General features: G+C 34.9%; 2 protein-coding genes across 2 annotated transcripts; one reads left to right on the plus strand and one right to left on the minus strand.

Annotated features, from left to right (window-relative positions):
• Window positions 1-2,174: 2,174 nt before the first annotated feature.
• LOC142607929 (zinc finger protein JACKDAW-like) lies at window positions 2,175-4,917 on the plus strand. The gene is made up of 3 exons (XM_075779613.1): window positions 2,175-2,676; window positions 2,792-3,188; window positions 3,387-4,917. The coding sequence occupies exons 1-3, from the start codon at window positions 2,547-2,549 to the stop codon at window positions 4,417-4,419; spliced, it is 1,560 nt and encodes a 519-aa protein (XP_075635728.1). The 5' UTR covers window positions 2,175-2,546; the 3' UTR covers window positions 4,420-4,917.
• Window positions 4,918-8,329: 3,412 nt separating this feature from the next.
• Window positions 8,330-9,625, minus strand: LOC142607863 (fasciclin-like arabinogalactan protein 11). Its single transcript, XM_075779512.1, has one exon. The coding sequence runs from the start codon at window positions 9,299-9,301 to the stop codon at window positions 8,627-8,629; it is 675 nt and encodes a 224-aa protein (XP_075635627.1). The 5' UTR covers window positions 9,302-9,625; the 3' UTR covers window positions 8,330-8,626.
• Window positions 9,626-10,015: the final 390 nt, after the last annotated feature.

Here is a 10,015-nt window from a genome sequence, read left to right on the forward strand (position 1 = left end):
TTGGATTTTGAAAATAAAACCTGAAATGGGTTCGGGTTGGGTACGAGTTTTAGTGAAACTCGCCCTGAACTCGAACCCAAACCTGACTCGTTAAAGAGCAAAATTACCAAAAACCTTGAATATATATATAACCTTAGAAAACCCTAACTACTAAATCTCTAACTCTCCTCTCACTCAGCCGCCTCTCTCTCTCTCTCTCTCTTCCTCTCTCTCTCTCTCTCAAGCCCTCAAATCTCAATCTTAGCAGTGCCTTTCTCTCTCTCATCTCTCATGCACTACTGCCACCCCCCCCCCCTTCACAGCCTCGCTCAACCTCACAGTCCAATGACCTTATTCAACCTCACGACTTTGTTTATTCAGCTTCACGGCTATGATTTTTCTTTTTTGGTTCATTTCATCTTTCATTGTTTTTTCTTTGTTTGTATTTGTGATTTCTGTGTTTGTGTTTTTTATTTTGATTTTGAAAAGGAAAATCATAAACCTGAAAATTTTGTATTAGTGATTTTTGTGTTTGTGTTTGTGTTAGGGTTTCCGTGTTTGTGTTAGGATTTGTGTTTGTGTTTGTGATTTTGAAAGGGAAAATTTGAAAATTGTGTTTGTGAAAATTTGTGTTTGTGTTAGGATTTTTGTTCGTGATTGTGATTTTGAAAGGGAAAATCTGAAAATTTTGTGTTTATGATATCTGTGTTTGTGATTTTGGTTGGGAAAATCATAAATCAAAAACTTTTGTGTTTTTGATTTCTGTGTTTTTGTTGTGATTTAGGGTCAGGCATGACGGGACGGGTCCCACGGGCCCCAGCGGGGCAAGTTTGAGGTTGAAAAAAAAAACACATTTATTAAACAGGGCAGATTCGGGCCCACAAGGTGGGTTCAGGTTTAAAGAAACCCACCCAAACCAAATTCGTTACCATTCCTACTTAATCTTTTGCCTATATTCTGAGATGCTCCTCCTTATCGATCAAGTCGCGACATTGCTTGTGATAGGCTGCATAAACTAATGTGAATGTTCTATTATATTTTGAAAGTGACCAATACAAATAGTTAAAAATAGGCTAAAATGTAAAACTGACATTCTAATTTTCTTCAAATTTTATTTCAGTCCTCTAATTTTATTTTTGTTCATTTCAGTCCTCTAAGTTTTAGATTTATTCAATTAAGACATTTTTGTTAACTTTTGTTAAAAAATATTTTAAAAAAATTCTATAAAATATTTTTCAATCATTAATTGAATTTTTTTAATTTAAAAAATTTGAAGAAAAATTTATAAAATTGAAAAATAACCAAACATATAACAAAAGTTGATGAAAAAACTTTAATTAAATAAACTTAAAAATTAAAAAACTGAAATAAAACTTAAAAAATTTTAAAAAGATAATTTTGCACTTTACCCTTAAAAATATCACATCATCCAACATTACTGATAAATGAAAATGTACCAGGGATAAAAATCCTAGTATGAACAGAATTATTTATTGAATCAAGGATTCTGCGAGATAAACAGAAAAAGATGACCGAGTCAACTCAGAAAAAGATTCTCCAATTGTTTCACCTCACCAGCCACCGTGGGAGAGAAATTCAAAAGAAAATGAGAGAGAGACAGAGAGAGAGAAGGGGAGTTGGCTTAGTGTCTCGTGGATTGGTGGACATAGAGAGCGGTACGAGTCATCTCTTGTCTTTGTTATATCAACTTTTCCTCTTCTCTCTCTTATTACTGCCACTGACAATGCCAGAATGGGTCCCCCACCTACCCAGTCAGGTCTCACGGACGGCACCACCCTCTCAACCTGTCTTTCTCTCTCTCTCTTTCTTTTCAATCTTTCTTTCTTCTTGGTCCTTATTACAATTATAGCATAATCATTTTTACCTCATGAATGGCTGTAAAGGCATGTGACTTTTCTCTACTCTCCCTCGCCTTTTTCACACTTAGATACGATTTTTAACACTTTATTTATATGCTTTTCACTTTGTTTTCTTTCAAAATTTTCTTGCTTCCTTATATTAAAATAATACAAGTTGAAACAGATAACCCTGAAAAGACACACACAAACATTGCTCTCTTTATAATATGTATATATGGATTTAAAAAAGAAAAAAAAATTCTTAGTAACATACTTACCAAAGATATCGTGTTGATAAATAGATATAAAGATAGAGACAGTGGTCCAGCTTAGTCTATGACTGACCGACTTTGAGGAAGCCGTGTAAGATAAGGAGAGATAGATAGAGAGAGAGAGATAGAAAGAGGAATTAAAATATTCTCTCTAGCTAGCTTTCATTTTCTCTTTGGCTTTTCCTTTCAAGTTTCAAGTAGCTAGAGCGAAGAAGATGGTTTGCCAGATGAGCCTGATTAAGATTCTTAAAACCAAGTTTCTTTGTTTTCAGTGAAAGGAAAGGATTGCGTATACTCTGATTTCTCGGATTAGATTTGCAGTTCAGCTTTTTGGTTTTTTCTTTATTTTGGTAGTGTACTTTTGTAGCTCCAGTGAAATTGTTCTTCTGGTTTAGCTAGTTTAGGATACAACAAGTTTCTTAGAATTCAGCTCCAAATGATGTCTGAAGATGGGATTCCTGTTCCCTCCACTGTCGGAGGGTTTGTTCAAGAACTGAACTCAAACCCTAACCCTAATCCAAATTCAATTCCATTGAAGAGAAAGAGAAGCTTACCAGGAACACCAGGCAAGCATCTATTCCTCTATCTGCTTCATACCCAACTCTTTTCTTTTCTTTGTGTTTATGTTAACAAAATTTATTCACATATTTTCTTAAGTAAAATTGTTTTTTGTTGAAGCAGATCCAGATGCAGAAGTCATAGCTTTGTCACCAAAATCCTTAATGGCAACAAACCGATTCTTATGTGAAATTTGCAACAAGGGTTTCCAGAGGGACCAGAACTTGCAGCTTCACCGACGCGGCCACAATCTTCCATGGAAGCTAAAGCAAAGAACAAACAAAGAAGTTCGCAAAAAGGTGTACGTTTGTCCAGAGAAGAGCTGCGTGCACCACGATCCGTCAAGGGCGCTAGGAGATCTCACTGGAATAAAGAAGCACTTCAGCCGAAAGCACGGCGAGAAGAAATGGAAGTGCGAGAAATGTTCTAAGAAGTATGCGGTGCAGTCAGATTGGAAGGCCCATAGCAAGATTTGTGGGACTAGAGAGTACAAATGTGACTGCGGCACACTCTTCTCCAGGTATTACTTCTATTTTTTGTTCCTCGAAATTCTTTACTTTATATGATTTGTTTGTTGAAGAATTTAATACACTCACGTAGATGCTTTTATGGGCTTTTCTATTTGAATTTATTGCGGTTTGACTAAAAGGATCTGTAAGTGTATATAGTTATATATTTAACGAAGTTGAACTGGGGTTTGTGGGTATAATAAATACAGGAAGGATAGCTTTATAACTCATAGAGCATTCTGTGATGCTTTAGCTGAAGAAAATGCAAGGTTCACTTCAGTTTCAGCTGTCAATCAAAACTTTAAACATGATTTGATTAATGGGACAATATCGAATCCTCAACTAGCTGGAATCCCCCAATTACCCTCAGCCTTTCATCCAGAATTTGCTGGCTCCGAATCAGTGAGCAATCTTATAGCAGATGGGCAAAAGCCAAAGCTACCACTGTGGCTAGACAATGCTGCTCAGCTCAGACAAATTGGGATTACAAATAATTCTAATGCCTACTTAGCAAGCTTGCCTGAATTGATTCCAAATGCATCTATGAGTAATATGTTTGGATCGACCTCTCAGATGCAATGGCTTAATAAGTACCCAGAAGCATCCTTTACAAGTGCCGATCTCACTATATCATCATTGCCAAGGGTACTAAAGGAGGAACAAGAAAACAAAGGAAATTTGTCGGAAAGTGGAGTTACTTTGTATCCTAATAATAACCAGAATCAGCAAACAGGACCAGGTCACATGTCAGCCACTGCACTTTTACAGAAAGCAGCCCAAATAGGATCTACAAGGAGCAATCCATCATTCAACGGCACAGCTTTTGGGTTGATGTGTACATCTCACTCACATGTGTCAAACAGTAGAAATGAAGTTCAGAAAATTTTCAGGCAACAGAATCAAGCTGGGAACATGAACGAATTGTTAAGTTCTTTCCCTTCTTCAACTCCAAACACCACAGTTGGAGATGGGTCAATGTTGGTAAATTCAAACTCGAGCTCATTCTTGCAGAATACCAAGAATTTGGAGCATTGGCTAATGTCAAACAATGGGAAGCATGACCAACACGTTCCAGCTGGAAAGCACCATGCCAGTTCAAATGAAGTTGAGCGCAGTCTAACTAGAGATTTTCTTGGTGTTGGTGGTGATGCAAGCAGACCCTTCTTGCAGCAAGAGCTAGCTAAGTTTGCTTCAATGGGTTCAGCAATGGACTTGAGCCACTACACTAGTGGGCATCATTGAACTCCAATGAAGGTAAGCCCCTTGATGTACTATATGATTTCATGACACTAGCTAGCTAGTTTATGATAGCACATACACTGAGAAATTAGAGTAGGTGATCGATCCTGAGTTGAATATCCGTGGAAGCAAGCGAGTCAACTTGGGGGAGAGTGAGAGAAAGAGAGAGATAGTGAAGTCTTGTGAGTAGTCAGGGAAGAAGAAGAGGGCCACAATGAAGAGACTGAACAAAAAATAGGGAGATGGCAATCAGAGATTCAGAGGGCAAGAGAGTAGTCGGGGCCCTCCATGCATGTAGTAGTACCACTTTCTTCTTTTATCTTTTTCCCACAAACGTTTGATAAAAACGTTGTGAGACAAAAGTGCTCGTGACTGTTTTTTTTTTTTTTCCTGTACGTCTATGCCTCTGCCAGTTGCTATTCCTTCCAACTGTGACGGCTGTGAACATTTTTCCACTGTGGATTTGAATTTTAAATAAAGGGTTACAGGTCACTTCTAGCTTTTTCACTCGTTTCATTTGCTCCCACGTTGAGTCGAAAATAATTGTCAATCATGATGGAGAAGACTAAGTTGATCTCTGAGATGGGTTTTGGCCTTTTTAACTACAATCTATAATAATGTCAGTGGGAAGGCCGAACTAATAATGTCAAGTTGGCTTTTGCAAAAACGATAATTACTGCCATTTTTAGTCTCTGTGATGTTTGGTTTAGGAAATTCTATATATGCACACTTACGTTCAAATATTTTAATGTTAAAAATTTAATGATGTTTATGCTTGGCCAAATTGTTAGAAATGTTATAACTGTATTTGGAATTACTAGAAAACCCTGAGAAATTATTATTATTATTATTATTATTTTCAAAAGTAACCTTGCACAACTTTAATTTGACTTAAAATAATAAGGACAATCTATTCACTCATGTGCCCGAGAAGAAAATTACATTTGACTCTTCTTTTACGTACATATGTAACTGTTAAAATGTTCACTTGGTTTTACATTATAAAATAGAGTTTTTAATTAGGCAGAGTTTTACAGTGAGACAATTTGGCGTGAGAGAAGAATGGAGGGTAAGGAAGAGAAGAAGAGTAGAGAGGATGGAAATGGTTATCCTTTCCCTTATTTGATGTTTTAAAAACTTTTGATATACCTCTCTCTTTTGTAAGGATGCTTTAAAATTAAGAGAAATAGATTGGTTGAGGAAAATGGTCGTATAAATTGAAATTTACAATCTTGTTAGTTTATGAAAATAGACATAAGGGAAAAATTAATAATTTAAGTTTCTTTAAAAAAAAAAAAAACTAAATACATATAAGCGGAACTGCTATATATGCTCTATGGTACCAAATGTTGGACTATTAAGAGGTAACATATCCATAAAATGAGTGTAGTTGAAATGCAAATATGAAGATGGATATGTGGAAATAGAAAGAAAGATATGATTTGAAATAAGGAAATTCGCTTAAGGCTGTGGGCTAGCTCCTATTGATAAAAAGATGAGAGAGGCTTAATATGGTTTGATCATGTCTAGAGGAGAGTGACTAATCACATAATTAGAGGTAATAAAAAAAATAAGTCATTTCAATTAAGGAAGTGATAGAGAATATAACTTGAAAAAGAATAAAAAAAAATAAAAGAATATATATGGCTGACCCTAATTAACTTGTTGAAATTTTGGGACTAAGACTATGTTGTTGTTATTGTTGTTTGTGCGTGTATAATTTCATTCTCCTCCCCCTCTAAATTCTCCCCATTTGTGAGTAAAAAATGAGAGATTTGGAGGGGTAAAATACCTATTTTCAAAAAAAATTATTTTTTTATGGTGTCACACTCATTACTCTCAAAAAGAGGGGGGGGGGGGGGAGGACAGTTGTTACTCTGACAGAATGATTCGTTAGAATAAACACATGTATTAGTTCTTATGTAACTTGTATATGAGAGTGATATAAAAAATATTATACATTTTATTACAAATTGACATGCCAAATTTTTTTTTTAAAAGGAAAATGTTTTTGAAAAAATTGTTTATTATATTGTTAATGCGACACACCAATTGTATTCATTAGAATGTTAGTTTATAAACCTTTTATGATAAAATTACTATTAGTTTTGACATCCCACTTTTAAACTACCCCCTCCCCCAAATAAAACTAATGTAGCTCATAATTGTCAGGTAATGCATGAATTTATGTTTGTGTTTTTACATCAATACTCGGCACCTATATTACACATACTGTAATTTTAAGTAATATTACACTATCTAATATTTTTAAAATAAGATGTGAATTTTAATAAATCCATAGCTGGATTACATTATATTTGTATATTCTCCATACTTACAAAATTTAAAGATAATCAAAGATCAATAGTCATGACATAAATCAATTTTTAAATTTAAGTTTTTGTAGTTTAAAATAATGTATAAAAGATGAGCTTATGTATTGGATGATAAATTACATCTGATTGGCATGAAAATTGACATGCATGTTAAGAACATATGGAACATGTAATTCAACGGTTGCATTTTCAAACCATGAATTCAATAACAAATTATTGGAGTGATGTAATATTGATTAGAGTTACACATAACTTGAACCCAATCCCCACCCCCAACACACACACACACACACACACACACACACACACACATATTGGTATCATTGTAAATTCAATTTCTATTGAATTTTGTATGTTCCAGTTAATTGAACTAGTAAAATCTCTTATCGTCTAATAAGAGATCTTGGGTTTAATCCATTACTATACTAAAAACCAATTAATATCTTGGCTTGATGATAAAGAACAATTGCATGGTAGGTAATACACTTACCCACCATATGGGCATTTATTTATAATGTAACTTTTATCCAAAGCATTCAAGGAATTTTTCCTCCAAATGAATGCTCTTAGTTTAATGACAGAACTATTATAGAAACTTCACAAAACGCATATATGGGAGCTGGAAATGCCAAGAAGGGAATGAAGATACTCCAACTAGGCTTACTAGGGTCATTTGGATCTTGATCAAATGGTTATGGTATGCTTGAAGATACTTTGTTGGCCAAAATACATTTTGGTCTCTCCAAAATTTATATTTACTTTTAATTTAAGCTCTTAATTTTAATTTCTTTAATTCGATCATTAGAGTTTAATATTAATATCCATACTTATATGCATGTGTATGGCCACGTCATCTACTCAGCTCGCTTAGAACAATGCCACATCATCTATTTTGTTCAACCATTCCGAGGTTCCCTTGTCAAATTATCTAACTAGTTAATGTAGTCCATCCAAACCATTAGAAAAAATCTAGGATCACACTATTTTGTACAACAATTTTTATTTGATAGACTACAAGTGGAGAAAAAAAAAAAGTGATGAATTTATGTGAAAGTGAAAATCAGTAAATCACAATCTGCCATATAAAATAGTTGTGATAAAAATATGATAAATGATGTGGTATTAAAATTAATCAAAACATTATTTACCAGTACCCACAAAAAACAAAAAATTAAGCAAAATGGACTCCACTTTAATCACAAGGAACACACCATAAAAAGGAATGGAGGAACCAAGAAAGGGGCATGTCACCAAAAAATTTAAAGAAAATTATATTAATTTCTCCTTTAACACACTTAGCAGCTGATTTAAGCATCAGAGTACAAGTGGTATCGAGAGATCACACCGATGTCCTTTTCTAACTCCTTTTTGCATGCATTAATTCTCTGACTCAATTGTAACGATTTGAATCATTAGAGTTAATTATAATTGTTAATTTAAAGTGTCCTTTCAAACCCGATAAAATTACTTCAATTACATATCATTTTGACATAGAGATAAGCCAAAGTAATTAAGTTGTTTTTGTGTAAAGTTCAGTGAGAAAAATAAAAAGAAACTTGAGAAAAAGATGGCCATTCTTTTCTCACAAGAGAGATCATAAAGTTCAACATTACCAGCATTGGTTTAAAAACAAAAAAATGCATTGGTTTGCCTTCACAAACTGGCATGGCATGGTACAAATGGAACAGGGAAAGATGGAAAGCACTTACAGTGCATCACGACCAGTCAATCCAACTCAGTAAAACCACACAGAACAAGACAAGTGAACCCCACCAACAATATGCCCACCTTGGTGTACATACCATCAACTTCTCTAATGACCAAAAAAGAAAAGGTAAAACACAAAAATAAACCAAAAAAAAGTGTTCCTTTGGTCACAAAGAAAATGCTGCAATATTCACAGCAATTCCAATGTACAACCACATTCCATTCAGGATGAGACTCACTGCACCGGACTCATTCACTTTAGTAGCAACCGGAGGACTTTCTGTCGGTGCCGATACTGTAGGCTCATAACCACTAAAAATATCCAGAGGAAGAAGCACTTTGTCCACTTGATAAACAACCAAGTTATCATCTGAGTATAATGTTTTGCCTAGTGTGGCCTTGACAACGCCAGTGGCAAGCTGAACTTGCTTGCCGGAAGAAGTCACATTCAGTGGGAACTCACCTTTGCCTGTACCTCCGGCTTGGGTCGGCACTGGATTGCTCAAAGTTTGGAAGTTTGACAGAGTAACACCAGTTGCTAAGATATGAAACTGTATAAGTTGGACCTTTTGTAGGTCAGTGAGAGAATTTATAGTGCCCGATCGAAGGTCTGAAAATGCCTTATCGTTTGGAGCAAAAACAGTATAGCCAGTGGTTGATTTCTGGACCTCCCCGTTGAGTTGGTCAGACATTCCAGTACTCTTTAAGAGGCGGATAAAGACGGTGAACTCACCCGGCTTGTCGAGGATTTTGAGGATATCGGGAGTCTGGGCTATAGTTTTGGAACAATGGAAGAGAAAAATAAGTACAAGTGAGAAGGAAAAGACAGTCAGTTTAGTCATCTTTGTAGTGTATGTTGAAAGGTGGACTTTTTATTCTTTCTGGAAATTTTGGAGATGCCAATAGTGATAGTGGTGCTTGAAGTTGAAAGAGTACTTGATATGTGTGAAAGGGAGGAGAGGAGGTTTTTATTAAGGCTGGGAGAGAGTGAAGTTAGGTGAGAGGGCACAATTCTAGTTGCAAATCCTTTGTTGTTTGCAGCTTATCTGTCTTGGAAAGGTAGAGGATGAATGGATATAGAGTGTGAGATTTTGCTATTTTAGCAACTAGATTGCTTGGAAAGACAGGAAAGAGAGAGTTGATCTCAATAAATCGAGTTTGTAGGCAAATAAAAGTGTAAATGATTGCTTTGCTTTCACAGACTAAACAAAAAGATAGTAGATGGGGCACAAGAAAAGGGACTTGACAATCACAGACTATAAATTCCATACATGCAATGGCAATTCTTTTTTCTTTTCCTTTTTTTTTTTTATAAAAAAAAAATTTCCCTTTCTTTAATTTTTTATTTTGACCTTTTTTACCTATATACTATACTTGCTATTATCTTCACATAATTATTTCATCTTATTATGAAGTGATAATGAAGCCTACGGTATATTAGTCATTAGATCTAACAATATTCGAATTCTAATGATAATGAGGCCCATCTTACTATATAATAATATTATATAAATTGACGTTGATTAATCTTTAAGATAATGTTTTGTCCTTTCAAC

The sequence above is a fragment of the Castanea sativa genome, chromosome 8, assembly GCF_040712315.1.
Source record: "Castanea sativa cultivar Marrone di Chiusa Pesio chromosome 8, ASM4071231v1".
In the NCBI taxonomy this organism is placed as follows: Eukaryota; Viridiplantae; Streptophyta; class Magnoliopsida; order Fagales; family Fagaceae; genus Castanea; species Castanea sativa.

Bases quoted from the DNA above. Each gene is read 5' to 3' on its own strand.
- LOC142607929 (XM_075779613.1), top strand. From the start codon at position 2,547: ATGATGTCTGAAGATGGGATTCCTGTTCCCTCCACTGTCGGAGGGTTT. The intron at 2,677-2,791 runs GCAAGCATCTAT...TTGTTGAAGCAG, and splicing joins AAGCTTACCAGGAACACCAG to ATCCAGATGCAGAAGTCATA. The intron at 3,189-3,386 runs GTATTACTTCTA...TAATAAATACAG, and splicing joins TGCGGCACACTCTTCTCCAG to GAAGGATAGCTTTATAACTC.
- LOC142607863 (XM_075779512.1), bottom strand. From the start codon at position 9,301: ATGACTAAACTGACTGTCTTTTCCTTCTCACTTGTACTTATTTTTCTC.